Raw genomic sequence first — 18,674 nt, forward strand, 5'->3', positions numbered from 1 at the left:
ACTATTAATTATTGTAATAAACATCTAAATACAACATTAAGTTAAATATCAAATTTTCTTAATTATCAAATTTTGTAAATAAATTAAATGTATAAAAAAATTCTAAAAAAATATAATTTTTAAAAAAAATTCAAAACATACAGATTGACAATACACCATACGGATTTTTCAATTTGTATGGCCAATTGGCCATATAGATTTATGGCTACACGAATTGTCAATCTGTATGTTTTGAATTTTTTTAATACGCACATCTTTTTCTTCGACAACGAAAAATCACCAGACTTCACCGTATATCCATAAACAACGCATATATACCACCGGCGACAACAAATACTCACAAAGGACGCTAATGAAAGTAAATTACACTAAGGAAGTGCGATTTTAGAAAGAAAAAAAAAGCACTACAAAAATGAAAAAATTAATCTACTATTTATAATTGAAAATACACATAAGGGCGCCCCAAGCAATTCTCCATTTTTATGCAACTTTTTTTTTTCTGAATACATCTCTTATATGGTTTTTAATTTTTTCAAAGCTTAAATAACTTTTTTCCCCTATAAAATAAGGTTTTTTATTTTATTCTTTCAATTTTTTTTTGTTTTAGTTCTTTACTAATTTAAAAATTTAGTTTTAATTTATATCATCAAATGTCAGGTAACAATAATGATATTGACAATTTATATATTAACTTTTCATATAATTAAAGAATTTAATAGGACAATTACATGTAAAATAAAGGACGAGATGAATGGATGGTAGTCCAAAGAGAATAAGAGAGTAAGATAATGATATAAATTAGATTTCAAATATTAGATTTACTAGATATACTTGGAAGTTTAAATCCAAAATATATAAATAAGTTTACAGAATTTTTATTTCGAAGTGTTTTTCTTAGAGAGAGGTGTGGTGTACGTGTGTAAATTTGGGAATTCATGTATTCATAGGAGAGAGTATTTTAAGGGTAAAAAAAATAAGGATTTTGAAAGTAGAAAAATTAGGATAGAGTTATGATGTAATGGTACATAAAATGACAAACGCCTATGGTTCAAGCATATTAATTAGTTCATGTTTATTTTATAATGTGTTTGGAATAGATCATTCAAATCAATTTTTTTTTTTACAGTGAAGATGAAATAACACATAATTTTATATGGTAAAATCAATTTTGTGTTATCCCGCATCCACATTTCAAGGCACATATGCAACACCCAAACTTTTTCTCATAATAGATGGTGGAACCATAATTAAAAGGTGTTTGAAACGCATATTTTCATTTTAAAAAATGTGGTATGAATAAAGTTAAATTATATATAGTTTGTTCATAAATTATTTGAATATTTTCAGATAGATTTCTATTTTTTTTTAAATTTTGCCTTTAATCGTATATTTTGTTTATTTTAGTCCCTAAAATGACATTAAATTATTATTTTCTTATGATTTCAAACCTTCGTAAACTAACCAGAACTTACTTCTTTTTTTTTTTAGTTAAGAGATTCAATTAGAACACGTAATTTAGAAACGTACTTAAAAATTCTTTAAATAATTTAGGAGCAATCGAATAATCTAACTTATAATAATAAATAATGTAAAAAGTGTTCCACACATACACTTTGAAGTTTGAACATGTCATATATATATATATATATATAGAAGCAGATTATTGGGTTACTAAGGGATAACAGTAATTAGAAGCACAACTTTGCCAAACTAAATATAAACTAATGGATTCATCTGTTATTTTTATTCAAGGTAAATTTGGATCCAAGGCAAAAGATCCAGCAAGAAATTTTAATTTATTCAAGATGGTCCTAGACCATCATCAGTACTACTTGTCCATAGTTGCGACCAATTTTTATTTTCTAGGAGCGTGAAGATGGGAGGGTTTGAGAAGAGATGAAATGTGTGAAGAGGGAAAGAGTTGTTCTGGTGCAAAGAGATGAACCTGGTGGCCAGCACCTCCTGCCACTTGACTCTTCACAAACCAAACTCTCCACTCTTTCTTTACTTTCAATCTCATCTTCTCTATGCTGTATCTTCTTCATGTCACTGGAACTTCACATGACATATTTTAAATAATAAAACATTTAAATAAATTAATAACATATAAAATAAAACCATAAAAAAACATACTATTAATATGTGAAATTAATATTATTTATTATATATTTAAATAATTTTTTAAAATTTTATTTAGAAAATAAGAAAAAAAATCCGTAAAATATTATAAATTTGAAAAAAAACTTAAACATTAAAAAAAAGTGATTTAGGACTTTAAAGTCGCAAAAAAAAATTTTACGATTTTAATCGTAAAAAAAAATCCTACAATTTCAAATTCATAAAAAAAATTTAACTAAAGTCATAAATAATTTTATTACTTCGGTTAAAAAAAATAGAAATTCTTAACACATGTTACCACTTTTAATTTAAAAGTCGTAAGTTTTTAGGTAATTTTTTAAAACTTATCTCCTATTGAAAAATAATGAAAAAATATACTCGTTATGGTAAAAAAGCCTCAATAGTGTACTATTTTCTTATTATCAATTTATTAAGCATAAAAATCCCAATTATTGAATAATTATTTTTTTAATATATATTTTAAAAAAATTATAAATTACGTTCCCAACAATTTGATAGTTGTATGTGTTATTGTGTGATTCTAATTACTTTTTGGCAAGCCTTTCGTTGGGTTCAGCGTGTGTATTAGGTGTGTGTTAGTTGAGCAACAGCCTCTGCGCCTCATCTACATTCTTTCTTTCCACCAATTTTATCATTCCTAGAACAAGAATTCAATCTCAACTGCAAATTCAAACTTGAGTCAAACATTTTTTTGACTAACCATCAACCACCTTGAGCAATGGTAATGAAAAAATGTTAGTATTTTTTTCCTTAATCGTTGCTTTACGTGTCAATACTTATATATATATATATATATATATATATATGATGTACTGCATACTTAAATCTTAATCGCAAAGAGAATAATTGAAGTTCTTACCGTATTTGCTTGATTATGAAGCAACATTGTACCCACGATACAAATACAACCAAGTAAACTTCTCTGATTAAACATTGCAACCAAATTCAGAAACAGACCTCAAATTCCTTCACATAAATTTGAGCATAAAAATCAATACTCAACATATAGAAGTAAATTAAATAACACGTTAATAGTTATGACAGTAAAACTATGTTGCAATGTTACTTATGGCCGTTGAGACTTGAGAGGGATGATCCTATTTATTTATTTTTCCAAATTATACTCACAATAAAATATAAATAATTATACTTATGCCAAACCAATTTCCTTGCTCGTTTAGTTGCTTGAGTGCGTGTACAAATGTGGGCATTTGTCAAGTGTTGACACATAAAGCATGAAGAGGATGAAGATGCCGAGTGTCACAGAAAATGCAACCCACAAGTTTTGGCACAAATGACCCACAACAAAACGAGATTAATATACAATACAAATAAAAGCAAACAACTAGGTAGTTATTAATAAAGCTCGTAATCAGAAAGTAACGTGTGACACTAAAACTGTACAAAACAGTTCTCACTTAGGTAATCCGCCACATCCACTTCTCATCCTCCTAGTCATATACCACAAAAAGGTATTTTGACACTCAAACTTCTGTTTAGCGTTCCTACATTCTTATTCCCATAACAATTTCAACCAAGCAAAACATCCCCAAAAGTGAACACCCCCCACTTCAAATAAAACTTGTGCAATAGCAGTTTATCATTCATTACCCAATTGCAAAAATTTCAGCTCACCAAATCAAACTGATTATGCAAAACTAAGCACGTACGCCAAGAAACACAAGGCATGCACCACTTCATATAACACACATGACCAACACCACCACCTCCACAATATTACCCTTCAATCAAACCAATCCCATGCATTCCCACATTCCCTTTCATTCCAACACCATGACCAAACCAAGAAACCTCAATCTCACCTTCCTCCTGCAAGACATCCAAATTTTGGAGATTTTCCTTGCAGTTCTTGTCTTCATAATCATTCATTCCCTTAGACAAAAGAAGCATCATGGCCTAGCTGTTTGGCCTGTCCTTGGAATGGTTCCTTCTTTGGTGACAGGACTCAGAACCAACCTGTATGAATGGATCACAGAAGTGCTCAAAAGACAAAACGGGACATTCAGATTCAAAGGGCCTTGGTTTAGCAACCTCAACTGCATTGTCACTTCTGATCCTCGCAACCTCGAGCACCTTCTCAAAACCAAGTTCCCTCTCTACCCCAAAGGAGGGTACTTCAGGAACACAGTTAGAGAACTACTAGGAGATGGCATATTCAACGCAGACGACGACACGTGGCAGAAGCAAAGGAAGACAGCAAGCATTGAATTTCATTCAACCAAGTTCAGGCAATTAACAACAGAATCATTGTTTGAGCTTGTCCACTATAGGCTCTTGCCTGTGTTAGAAGCATCAGTTAAGAAATCTGTTGCAATAGACCTCCAAGACATTCTCTTAAGGCTAACTTTTGACAATGTTTGCATGATAGCATTTGGTGTCGATCCTGGTTGTTTGCAATTGGGTTTGCCTGAGATACCATTTGCTAAAGCCTTTGAGGATGCAACTGAAGCCACGGTGTTTCGCTTTGTGACCCCTACGTGTTTGTGGAAGGCCATGAAGTTTCTCAACTTGGGGATGGAAAGGAAGCTGAATAAGTCCATAAAAGGGGTTGATGAGTTTGCTGAGAGTGTCATTCGGACTAGAAAGAAGGAACTCTCTTTGCAATGCGAGGACTCGAAGCAGAGGTTGGATTTGTTAACCGTGTTTATGAGGCTGAAGGATGAAAATGGACAAGCCTATTCGGATAAGTTTTTGAGGGATATATGTGTGAACTTTATATTGGCAGGGAGAGACACTTCTTCTGTTGCTTTGAGTTGGTTTTTCTGGTTGCTTGAACAGAATCCTCAAGTGGAGGAGAATATATTAGCAGAGATATGCAAGGTGGTGAGTCAAAGGAAGGACATAGAAAGGGAAGAGTTTGATAATTCTTTGAGATTTAGGCCAGAGGAGATCAAGAAGATGGATTATTTGCATGCTGCTTTATCAGAAGCCCTGAGGTTATACCCTTCTGTGCCTGTGGATCACAAGGAGGTAATTATTCAATTTCTGTCATAATCATTCCTTCTCATTCCAATCGGTTTATGCTTTACTGATAATTCTATTTTTGCTATTGATCTGTAGTAGATATATCACACAGAATCGATTAAAGATATAACTTTTTTGGTTCCCCTTTTGAGAAAATTGTTTTCTCTTCACTGCATGTTCATTGTCCAGTAAAAAAATTTATTTTTAATGTTGTTCTCTAGTTAAATTAGAATTTATTCCCGGTAATACATATTTGCATTAAAAGTCAGCCTATATTAAGAGGTGAATTGTAATTCTGACTAGAAAACAGTACCAAAACACATAGACAATTGTATCCTAGTTTTCCACAATTACATATAATATGTTGATTCTCTTACATTCAATCAATTGACACGAGTTTTTATCAAATTCTCCGAACTGAATTCTATGTATGACAGAGTTACTAGGTACTATTATTAGGTCTACCAAACAAACACAACTTTTTCGCACCCACCCTCCTTTCATAAAACTTAGGCACAGGTGAGGTGACCAGCAAAGCAATGATAAAATATTTCTAATAGTTGAATATCTTATGACTCAAACTTGACTTAAAATATATCATTTTGTTTTGTTAATCAGTATCCTTAGAGTATTAATTAATGAGTTAAAAAGAATAAATATTTATAGTGAAGATCATGAGAAAGCGTAAAAAAAATTATGAACAGTATAATTTTGAGTATTCTAATAAAAAAATTCTTTTTATTTTCTTAACCAATATTTTAAAGGCACCGTTTAACATTTCCCTAACATATATATCAAATTTTATTGGAAAGCATGAATCTGGCAAGTCAATCAAACACCCACGTGGTTAATAAGTTAAAGAAATCACACAATTCAAAGTCATATTGAATGCAAGTAGGGATGAGGGTGATGCAAGAAATCACACAATTCAAAGTCATATTGAATGCAACTAGAACTAGCTAGTGGTGATGCAAGTGTTCGTTCAATTATGAATTTTCAGGTAGTTGAAGATGATACATTCCCAGATGGAACGGTGCTGAAGAAAGGGACGAAAGTGATCTATGCAATCTATGCAATGGGAAGAATGGAAGGCATATGGGGGAAGGACTGCAAGGAGTTCAAGCCAGAAAGATGGTTAAGAGATGGAAGGTTCATGAGTGAGTCTGCATACAAATTCACTGCCTTCAATGGTGGACCACGCTTGTGCTTAGGCAAAGATTTTGCATACTATCAGATGAAATATGCTGCGGCCAGCATCGTCTACCGCTACCATGTGAAGGTGGTGGAGAACCACCCTGTGGAGCCAAAGCTTGCCTTAACCATGTACATGAAGCATGGATTAAAAGTTAATCTCTACCAAAGGGATGCTGCACAAATTCAAAAACACTTGGAAGATGGATTAAAATGAACTAGTAATGATGGTCATGCCCTAGTAATCTTTTTCTTTTTTTTGTTTCTTATTTGGGACATGATGAAGGTCGTTATTTAAGATGATTGTAAGTACATAACGATAAAGAAATAGGGTTGGATTTAGTGCTGCTCGGGAAATACTAAATAATGGAGTTCATGTTGAATGTGTTGGTTGGTTATTCCGGAATTGGATTAGCGAATGAATATTAATTTTTCTCGTAGGTGTGAACTAGAAGATAGCCAGGATTTTTCCTAGAATGGTTGTGCTTATTATTATTCGCTCTTTAATGGATAAATAATTAGTTCCCAACTTCCTATAATTCTATCTAGTTTGAGTAACATTATTCGTTTTTGTAGACAAGAGTCATAAGAAAATCTGATGTTAAAAAAAGAAGAAAAAAAAAAGAAAAATTGTAAACACCCATTCAATATTATCTCATGTCTGATTACCTGGATCTATCCATATTAAGTATGTCAGTCTGTAACTAAGGTAGAGTATTCTGACTTTGTAACTTCGATTTATTTAAACAAGTATTTTAACGGTATTCTTTCTTAAGTTTCACGCATGTTTATAATTTCTTAACATGTAGCTTTAGAATAAGCAATCCACAAAATTAAACGGTCATGATCTTCCAAATAAAGTAGGTAACGGTATTATATAAATTCTTATAATGTTACGAAATTTTTTAATGTTAAGTCTTAGTAACTTAAAAACATTTTTTTTTATCTTAATCTGAAATAAAAATTATTTTCATGAAGGATCAAACTCTAATAATATCATACTATTGTCATCTTAATTCCTGTACATTAATCTTTATGTCAAATCCCTTGATTCTTTTGAAAAACAATTTAAACTAAGTTTTTATAATTCTAAAATTTTATAAACAAGTTCTTGAAAGCCAACACCTTTAAAAATCTAGTAAATGTTGCAAGAATCGACATTTCTAACCCAACTATTACTTATTGCCATGTTTAAGTCATTTTACACCTAAAGACTGCAAGACTTCCTAAATTTTGTCCCTGCCCAATTAGGAAAGACTTGCTGCATTGGTGGTGAAATAAGGTCAGTGAGTTTTTTGGATTACATCCAAAAAGGATTCGTAATTCTTACGTTTTATTTGTCTTTTGTGTCTATTCTTAATCCTTAGTTTCTACTTCATTGAATTATGAACTCCCCAGTAAACCTGTGCGTTTGTTTTTCCGTTGGGAAAGATCCAAACGTTTTAGTAGCATTTTCTGAAGTTTAATTCTCGTGCAACCAACAATTAGATACATCTCATCTAAGTTTGAAATTTCTTTAATTTCAAAGATTGAGTTGACAATGTTATATATTTTTAAGATTTAAATAGTAAAAATAGTGATTTTACTCCTCTTTTTTTTTTTTTGTTTTAGTCTTAGACAATGTTCGATCAAATTAATTAATTTTTTTAAAATAATTCATATAAAAAAAATTGTTAACTAACATCAACGACTAAAATTGCAAATTTTAATATTCACAGAATAATTTGAAGAAAACAATTTTATAAGAATTAAAAAAAATGTGTTTTATGGGGATCAAAATGTTAATTATCTCTAAAATAAATTCTAAAGCAAAAAAAAACCATTAGCATTATATATGTATATATATGTCCAGGTAAAATGAAAAAAGTTAAAAAAAAAACAAGAAAAATAAACAAATAATATAGTAGAGGAATAAGCTATCATAATGTATTTCATTCATCGAATCAATTATTTAAAATAATAATTCAAATAATTGAATGTTGAAAGCATGAACATCACTTATTGGAATCATTTTAATTAATTTAATTATGTATTTTAAAATAATTTAATTTTCAATCATTAAATTGTTAATTATAAATCATGTAAAATTGTCATCTTTATTGTTTTTAGTAGAAACCATAAGAATTCTCTGCTCAAGGCAATCATACTCAAACCAGCCGTATAAAATTATTATAGGTTTTTGAGTACACAAGTTCAAGACCACTTGCTTCAAAAAAAATAAATTCAAGACCATTAATTAAACTATAAAATCAGTATAAATCTTGTAAGATTTTTTGAATTTGAATTGAAATATATTTTAGTGTTATTTTTTTATCCAATATTTTTGTGTTATTAATTAACTTAAATTTAAATATATACCACTATATTTAACTATATATATATATATATATACTTATATTATTAATTCAAATGTTCAAATTATAAAAATTGTACTTATTATATAATTCATTTTTTATACATAGGAATTAATAGAGTACTAAGAGACTTACAATACTCACTTATCATACTTAATTAATTGAGTTAGATTCTTTAAAATTTATCGTAATTACTTAATTATGATAATTATATATTTTTGTAAGGTAAAAAATAAAATAAAATAATTTAAATTATTCAAAATCAGCTTAATTAGGTTAACTAAAAGTGTAAGGATTGGACCACAAAGACTAACTCCAACTCTTCCCTACAAGCTAAATATAACATAGACTCTATGTTGCTGCCTTGAATAGTAAGGGACTCACCCAATCCACTTCCACCATTCAAACTCTCCATTTACTCTTCACATTCTCCTCTTTTCCATGGCCACGGTCGAAACCAAAATAAAAGGCATGGAAATAGAATATCCAAAACCCAAAACCTCCCTTTCTCTATGTTGCTTCGGATCATTTCACAGTAAAACTCCAACACGATCTAAACATAAGACAAAACAAGAGAGTGGAACCAGCAGCAGCTGGTTTCCATGGCAAAGGATTAGATTTCGAGTGAAGAACTCAATGGCCAAAACGGTGCCGCTTGAAGGCTCTGAATTTGATGAGACAGACAAGCTCAAACTCAAACTCAAAGCTAACAAAGTTCATTCATCATGGTGTAAGTGGAAGTCAAAGTCAAAGTCAGACTTACTCAACAAGACTTTAAGCAACTCCAAACCCAGTCAAACACCTTCAAAGTCACGGGTATGTATATATGTTCAAAATTAGAATCACTTGGGACACAAAAATTACTAAGAGACATGTTTTGATCACCGTTTGAACATTTCTAACTTACTTTTGTTTCATTAAGTTTAGTTTGTTATGCTACTGTACATGTTTAGTTGTCTCTAAAGTATTTTGCTCACTTAAGTTTGCTAACAAAATTTCAACTCAAAGCAATATTAAAGTTGTTTTAAAAAAGTTCAGCTTTCCATTAACATTTTTCATTTGTATTTTTGCACGTACAACATCAAATAAAAGTACTTTTAGTAAATATTATTCAAACAAAATTTAATTTATCACCATACTTAAAAAAATAAAAATAGCGTAGAGTTATTTCAAGTTAATTAATGTCTCAGATTTAATTATTGAATATGTAATTTCATTAAATATTTAAAGAAATTTTTTTATTGTTCATAATATATTATATAACTTAAACATGATTACTTTTTCTTAAAATACATGTAACATATACTTTAAAAAAACTAAAATTTTAACAAACTTGAATTACAAGAGTTTTGGTTATTATGTTTACAAATCTTAATATAAAAATGTAATAGAAGATTCTGTTTCAATTTAGTGAAAATTCTCCTTTTCTTTCATGATTTCAGCAAAACAGAGGAAACAACATAGAGGGTGACAGGCGTCAACAAAGTAAGTCATCATCATCTTCCAGAAAAGGTGTTCCACACGCGGTTTCTCTTCCAACTTCAAAAAAGCAGAATTCTCAAACGACATGGAAACACGGCAAGCACAAACAGCTTGAGAACGCAGAAAGGTATAACTATAACCCTGTGGCTGCTGCTGCTGCGTCTGTGGTTGTGATAACTTTGGTATCAATGATAGTGTGGGGTCGTTTCTGTTCCATCATTTGCACTTCCGCTTGGCTCTATCTCATCCTCCAAACGACATGGACAAGAAGAGAGACATCCCAAGATATCATGTAGCAATTTCACTTTAAATCACCACAAAAGATGGACAAGAAGAAAGTCATCCTTTGTCAATTTTGACAAAAATCAATTGCATGTATATTGCATGTATTTCTAAAATAAATCTCGTCAACTATCAATATTTTTTTGTTTAAGATAATGTAAGTCTTAATTTCCCTTAAAAAATGTAGTCTTAATTTCAAACTTATAAATAACAATTTAATTAATTAAAATATAAGAATAATAGAAATAAATGTATACGAAATTACAGATTAAATTGAAATTGCAAGTTTAGGAGACTAAGATTGTGAGAGAGAGAGAAAAAAAAAAAAAAACCAAAATTGTAAATTGAAAGTTACATTAAACTAAAATTACAATTTAGTCTATTAATGTTTATATTGTAAAAGATATAAATTAGTCATTTATATTAGTTTACAATCTTTTAAATTCTAATTTCTCGTGATTTTATATTATTTTATTACTTGTAATACCATATAATATAAAAAAATTACTATCAATTCAACTATGGTTACGCTATTAAACTTTGAACCGTTAGTTTTACTTATTCCATCATCACTCCAATTTTAAAAATATTCAATTGCGATAATCTCTTGCGTCTACATTTTCTTATTTATTTACGGATTGATTTAAAATTACACAAAATTGATTTTTTTAAAGGTATTTTTAGTAAAACAATATTTTAAAATTACACAAAATTGCTTTTTTTACATCATTTTTTTACCTAAATATTTTTTACTTTTATTTTCCATTCAATTATTTTACAAATTAAGCCAATTATGTTGTCCTTTACTCAAAGCATATCACCCAAAATGTAAACAAAAAAAAAAAACACCTCATTTTTCTATACAAATCACAATCTTACATCTTATAAAATTCTTCAATTTTTTTTTTTACTTTCTTACTTCTACAATTTAATATTTCACATCTTGAAACCATCATAAATTCTAAATAATTGGATAGAAAATAATATGAGGGTTTTAAATGGAAGAAAATAAGAAAACTAAATTTACTTAATTTTAAAAATATAAATATTTAACCTGCTTAATTAATAAAATTGGAAAACAAAATTGCACGTAACTCACTGGAGGCTGTAAAGGTACAATTAAGCTTTATGTATTTATTTTCCTTCTTGGAGGACTAGAGGATGGGCACATCTTGTGCTTTACTCTGCCACTTTGACATCAATAAAATTAATCTTTGTCTCTTCTTTTTTTCCCCTTCTTTCGCTTTTCCTAATTTTAATTGCGCCGAGTTCTCATATTTTTTTCAATTGTACAAATTAAGTTACTCACTCCAAAATTCCATTCAATAATTAATAAAAATAGAAATAGAATAGAGTTACAATGTATCATTAATTGATTCATATAAATTAGTAAAATGTAAAAATTTAAAATGAACAAAAAATAAATATATAAAATATAGCAAATTTGGACAAAGGAACTAAAACAAACTTAGTATAAATTACATAAACTAAATACATCAATTTAAATTTGGAGGAATAAAAACATACATATCCTAAATTTAAAAGATTAAAAACATTTTTATGCCTTTAGTTTAGAATGATAGAATTTTCTTATTGTTTCTTGTTACGTCAGCCGCTGGCTTCTGATTCCATTGTTCCGATGAATCGTGGGATGGGTTATGATCGATTGCCTTAAAATCTAGAAACATGAAAGTGTCAATATATTATAAGATGTGCATAGGTGGAGTAGTTGAAGTTTACACCAAGAATAAAAATAGGATTGTTGCATCATTAAAGGCTATCGTTAAGCAAGTATATATATACGTTGTTAATGTTGTGCTGGATATCTATCCATTATTATCAATCAGATAAGAACATGCATTTCTGTCTTATGGATTTGCTCTTCTGTTAAAAAGTCAAGAAAATAATTATTGCATGATGATTGATGTAACGGAGTGTATTTTATTGTTTGATTTGTATCCCCTTGCTTCTGTAAATAGTAGACGTGGCGTAGGCTACAGTTAAATAAAATATTAATTTGGACTTTGGAGAATTAAAACGGACAGTTGTATCAATAAAGATCAAAGTTAGTACGTACATTTGTTTCGGTGTGTTGGACCCCTTATCAAATGTGGATAACAACTACGGAAAAGGTTGAGTGTCTGGTTTCAAGCTTTGAGGATGTTTCTCTACTAGCAATTTTATAAGGCTAGAGTTTGAGTAGGGAATCGGATAAGAGAGAATGCAGATAAGAACCATGGAAAAGGTTAAATGTTTTTTTTTTTTGGTACAGAAAAGGTTAAAATGTTTGGTTGCAAGCTTTTGACGATGTTATCTTTTGACAATTTTTTTTAGTTATGGAGTGTGCGAAGGGACTGAGATATAATTAGTTTTTAAATATATTTGTAAGTCATTTTATATTTGAATTTATTTTATGAGTGTCTTAAGGAAATTTTTAACCTGTATAAAGGTTTTTATGTGGGAAAAAAAAGACAATTTTGTCTCTAGATCTAGTTTAAATTAACTATAGTCTTCATAACTTGTTTAAATTAAGTTTAAAATGATTTTTTTTTTCAAGTCCGACTCGAGTAGTGAGTTATTGTTTTAATTATGGAATTAATTTAATTTGGAAAAATTATACTTTACCCTTCTTTAATTATTTTTCACTATAATACTTATAATTGACTTAAAAAATTATTGAATCGTTAAACCGGACTATATATATATATATATATATATAAGGAAAAGGCTTATATCATTTTATTATGAATCATAGAACTCATACAATTGGGAGTGTTATGAAAGAAATGCAAACTAGCTTACAATGTAGATGTTCTCGAATAGTGATAAACAACTTGATTTGTTTCTGTTAATAAAAAACTCAAGCTGATGCGGACTAAATAAATTTTATTACAACCAACATAAATGATTTTAATTATAATATTAATTTCATTTGGTTGAAATTGCCACATTGTTAATTTCAATCATAATAATAACCGGTGGGTTTTACATGACATCGATCCAACACTACGGTAACAGACAAATATACTAACGTTTCAACAAAATTTGAGCTTCAAAATCTATTTGTAGAGAGCACAATTAAATTTAAGCATAAAAAAAACATAATTAAAATTGTAATTTGATAATACTTCACCGACAATTTTAGCAAGGTAACAAACATATAATATCGTTGTAAACAATCTTACCCTGGAGAGTTTGAGGGGTGAGGATAGCTTTACCTAGAGAAAAAGAAGGCGATTGATAGAACAATCTTACCCTGGATTGAAGGTTGGTTGTGAATGATGGAGGTGAGTGGTGGTCTAAGGAGCAAGGATGATGTTTGGGTTTCTCTTTGGCCGTGGAGAGGTGGAGGAAAATTGTAGGAAGCTATGAGAGAAAATCAAATTAAGAGAGATAATGGTCACACTTACACACACAAAAATGAAGAAATACTTTTTACTATCCCCACTGACTTAATTTTTTTTTTTTCATATGCATCATTCTTTGGAGGTAATATTATTCCAACTACAAATAAATATTAGATGCGAACACTCTTTTAAATAAAATTCAAATTTTAGTTTATCCTATTATCACTTGTGAAAGATTAATTCCTTTTATTAAACTTAACTCCTATATTTAGAGTCTTAATGAGAAGTTATTAATATTATAAGTTTTGTCTTACCAATTTTTCCAATTAGGAAAATTTTTGTTTATCTTGAACTACCATATTTTCATCTTCGTTTGCGTACTTATTTTTTTTCTTTTCAACTTATCCTCTTTATTTTTGTCTCTAAATTAAAATGCTAATAATTTTGTACTGAAATCCTGAATAATTAAAAATAATTTTATATAACAATTCAAATTGTTTATTTTTAAATTTTAAATATAATTTATATATTAAAAATATTTATTTATTATAAATTATAATTTTAATATAATTGTATACTCATATTTTTAATTATAATACCACATATATATATATATATATATATATATATATATTTATCATAAATTTTTAGTATAAAAATAAATATTTATTCTCTAAATTTGACGTGAGAAATTTAAAATAGTAGTTAAATAAAAGAATAAATAATCAAATTCATCCTTAAAAATTTGAGACAATAATAAATTGATTCCTCAAAAATAAAAAATTTAAATTATCTTTGAATATGAAAAAAAATGCGACAAATTAATCTTATAAATAATTTAATAACAAATAAATTTTTAAATTTTAGAATTTGATGTCAAATTAATCCTAAAAAATTAATGCGTTAAATAAATTAAAGTTAAATAGTTAGAATATTAATTAAAAAAATTGAAAAGTTAAGATTAAAAAATTTATCCTAAAAATATAATTTATTATCAAATTAATCATTAAATATTATAATAATAATAATAAAATAATCTCATAAATTTAATCAAAAACCAAAGAAATTTAAAATTTTCATTTATGAGGGATGAATTTATGACGTGGATAGTATTTTTCAATTTTTGGGAATGAATTTATGAAGGATCAATTTGAATTTTTTAATATGGAAGCATAAGGAAAGCCATCAGAGAAGCCCTAATCAAACCAAAACAAAAGAAAACGAAAATCCCCAATCCTGCGTTGTGTTGCGACTTGCGAGCCATGAGAGGGGTCGTGAAAGCGTTTGCGGGGAATCTGTTGTTCCATGGAAGAAAGACTCAGACTCAGTGCATTCGCTCCTACAGTCTGATCCCAATGGTGATAGAGCACTCTTCCCGAGGTGAGAGGGCATACGACATCTTCTCGCGCCTTCTGAAGGAGCGCATTATCTGCATCAACGGACCCATCTCCGACGACACTGCCCACGTCGTCGTTGCGCAGCTCCTCTTCCTCGAATCCGAAAATCCTTCCAAACCCATCAACATGTACCTCAATTCCCCCGGTGGCGCCGTCACCGCAGGTACCTACCCATTTCATCTCTTTATCTAATTGCAAAATCACTTTTTTAGAGGAACCCATTTTTGCAAAACCCCCCTAATTGTCAAAAACCATAATGGAACACTTATGTGATGTGTGAAAGTTATGATTTTTATCCTTGCCTACCAATTGGGTTGGGTCTAGTAGTAGGGTCTAGTCCTCCGCAACGCGGTGAACCGAGGTTTGAATTCACGGTTAGAGATGTGCTCAAATTTAGTGCCCGATCATACCTTGAACATGATTGACTCTGAAGGAACATTATACGTGGGAAGCAAAAAAATTCCCACAAATAAAACTATGTCTTTGTTTTTTCTAATCTATAGTTGATGTTAATTCCTCAATGGTAAAAGGTATCATTTATTTAATAGTTTATAATTGGTATAAATTAGTCACATTGTCTTTAATCTTACAAAACAATAAAAAATGAGGACAGGTAGACATCTCGGACTGTCTTTCTGCTAGTATGTATAATTGCCGTGTTCTGTTCTGAGACTTGGCATTGGTGTCAATGTTATGTGTAGGGCTTGCTATTTATGATACGATGCAGTATATCCGGTCTCCAGTCAATACAATCTGTATGGGTCAAGCCGCATCCATGGGTTCTCTCCTTTTGGCTGCAGGTGCCAAGGGGGAGAGGCGGTCTCTTCCAAATGCAACAATCATGATTCACCAGCCTTCTGGCGGTTATAGTGGCCAGGCAAAGGATATTGCAATTCACACCAAGCACATAGTTCGGGTTTGGGATTCTTTGAATGAGTTGTATGCCAAGCATACGGGCCAGTCGGTTGAGGTTATTCAGACAAATATGGACAGGGATAACTTTATGACTCCAAAGGAGGCCAAAGAGTTTGGGCTCATTGATGAGGTCATTGATCAGAGACCTATGGCTTTGGTTTCTGACGCTGTTGGTAACGAAGGAAAAGATAAAGGTTCCAATTAGAACCAGATGGAGGGTAAGATTTCTTTGAGGAATCCTTGCTGTATTTAAATGCTTTGTCTGTCTCTGTCACCTTAGGTATAAGTTGCAGCTGATATTATTTTATCAACTGAACATAATTTTGTCAGTTTTGGTTGTTAGATTTGACCATTAAATTTCAGTCTTGTGCTCAATTCGGTTTCATTGGCATATTTTTTTGACATACAGATTTGGAATTTTAAGTACCTTTATCTTGAAATTGCTAATTATCCACAATAATATCAGATGATTGTTTCGGTGAGGGTATCTAATTCTATATTTGATTGCTAATTTGTGTGTGTGTAAAATTTTGATATCTCTTGAGTTTCATTATGTGAGGTTGCCTTAGTTCTTAATGAACTGATATATTTCTGTTATGCCACCATTTCTTTCTATTAAAATTTGGCATACTGATTAATCCTATGATCAGGAATCAGTGTAAGAGATTGATAGAAAAGGTTTGATAATCAAATATGTTCAACCTTAATTGCATTGCTCTTAAGTGGATTCTGTTTGTGTTTCCTGCATATATTTTGAAAGGCAAAAGCAGATCCTTAAATTTTTTGGTCATGTTAAATATTAAAATGCATTCACGATAAATTGGCAAGGTGGGCTTGTTTTTTGTAGTGATTTGTGTAAGTTACTACTGGTAATTTTTTATTATTTAATTAGATAATTCACAAACAGAATATGTGGAGAATTTAATAAACTTTTGCTGTTGGAAGATGCAACTTCTTTTTTTTGTGTGTGTGTGGAGTAAATGAATTAGAAATGATCGGGTGTTGAAACATAGTAGTCAATTTCAAATAGTGGTGTGGAGTGCCTGATCCCTAAAACACTATAACAAGATAGCTGATAGCAAGATGATCACTATTTTGAAACCTTAACATAGATTTGTACTACACTTATATATGTTGAAAAAATACATATAATTAGTGAAAAGTTAGAATTTAAGAACTAAACACATATCTCTATAACAAAATAAAGGAATCAAACAAGTTTAAGCTTCTAAGTTTTTAGAGTAAACTCAATATTTAAATTCTAATGCAAGTTTTTAACAAGTCTCATCATCTTCATCTTCAAGGTCTGCCATCTCTTCCTCTCAGTTTTTCTTTCACCACTACTCCTGTAGGCCTCTTCCTCTTCTTTAGTTTCTTCATCCCCACGTTATTCTTCTCGTACTTTGGGCCTGTTTGTTTAACCTTTTTTTAAAAATAAATTAAGCAGTTTTCTGTTTTTTTATGTAATTTTTTATTTTGCATTTACAATAATTTTTTTTTTTATATTTAGTCCTTGTAAAATGAGCAGAGTTTTGAATTTGGTCATTATATTTTTTTTATGATTTTCATCCTTATAAAAATTTGAAATAATTGTTTTTGTCCCTATTTTCATGTGATAAATGTGTTTTATTGAAGATCAAGTGGCTATGTCAAGTAAAACCTTTTATTTTTTAGTTATTAAGTAATAATTATTAGTGTCTATTGTATTGTTTTAACATATGAGACTTCAACTTTTTTTTAAAATTTTAAAATGATTTTTTTTTATCATCAATATGAATGTTAGAGACTAAAAATAATGATTTTAGAAATTGGAGATAAAAAATAAAGAAAAATGTTTGACAAGGATCTAGATTAAAATTTGCTCAGTTTGTAATGATTAAAAACAATTAGTATTTTAAATTTTAGAGGAATACAATAATTTTTTTTTTCAATTATTAAGGATTAAAAAAATTATTTTACAAATTTATCTTTATAAGGATTAAAAATACATTTAATTCTAATTTATAATAATGTCTTTTAGATAATCTTTTGTAAAATAATTTTTTTTATTCCCAATTCAATTAAATCCAACATATATAACGCTTAGGTGGACAAATGGATTTTAGTTATACCAAAAGAGTTTAATCACATACCGTGTTTCAGCATTTTAAACAATTTTAATTAATAACTACCAACAGAATGGGTGTAATGATACAATTCCTTTAATGTAAATTTTAAGAATACACATCAAACATTATGTTAAGATGCTAGATATTTATGCTTTTATTTGACAATCTTTATTTTTATTACATCCTTAACTACGTCTACATACCCTAACAATAATCAATTTAGAAGTATTTAACTCCAAACCACGTTTTTTTCATCAATAGGAGCAATTATTTTGAATTGGCTTTTTATTCCTACTATCAAGACTTGGATTGGATTCCGAAATAATCCATTGTTATACATATGTAATTTTCCTAAAAGCTTTTCCTTAAAATTGCTCATATAAGTAAACATTTTCCTAAAATAAGTGTACGTTTGCATACAAATTATTTTCTTACTACCTTTTCACGTAATGAATATTAACTAGTCAGGATTTC

General features: G+C 29.5%; 3 protein-coding genes across 3 annotated transcripts; all 3 read left to right on the forward strand.

Annotated features, from left to right (window-relative positions):
• Window positions 1-3,645: 3,645 nt before the first annotated feature.
• LOC114374092 (cytochrome P450 86B1-like) lies at window positions 3,646-6,844 on the forward strand. The gene is made up of 2 exons (XM_028331691.1): window positions 3,646-5,130; window positions 6,125-6,844. The coding sequence occupies exons 1-2, from the start codon at window positions 3,850-3,852 to the stop codon at window positions 6,530-6,532; spliced, it is 1,689 nt and encodes a 562-aa protein (XP_028187492.1). The 5' UTR covers window positions 3,646-3,849; the 3' UTR covers window positions 6,533-6,844.
• A 2,155-nt stretch (window positions 6,845-8,999) lies between these two features.
• On the forward strand, window positions 9,000-10,619 carry LOC114375658. The gene is made up of 2 exons (XM_028333506.1): window positions 9,000-9,485; window positions 10,112-10,619. Exons 1-2 carry the CDS (start codon window positions 9,111-9,113, stop codon window positions 10,445-10,447), a joined length of 711 nt encoding a protein of 236 aa, XP_028189307.1. The 5' UTR covers window positions 9,000-9,110; the 3' UTR covers window positions 10,448-10,619.
• Window positions 10,620-14,953: 4,334 nt separating this feature from the next.
• Window positions 14,954-16,579, forward strand: LOC114373696 (ATP-dependent Clp protease proteolytic subunit 2, mitochondrial-like). The gene is made up of 2 exons (XM_028331214.1): window positions 14,954-15,340; window positions 15,879-16,579. Exons 1-2 carry the CDS (start codon window positions 15,043-15,045, stop codon window positions 16,295-16,297), a joined length of 717 nt encoding a protein of 238 aa, XP_028187015.1. The 5' UTR covers window positions 14,954-15,042; the 3' UTR covers window positions 16,298-16,579.
• The last annotated feature ends 2,095 nt before the right edge of the window (window positions 16,580-18,674 follow it).

Source organism: Glycine soja, chromosome 11 (genome assembly GCF_004193775.1).
Source record: "Glycine soja cultivar W05 chromosome 11, ASM419377v2, whole genome shotgun sequence".
Lineage (NCBI taxonomy): Eukaryota > Viridiplantae > Streptophyta > Magnoliopsida > Fabales > Fabaceae > Glycine > Glycine soja.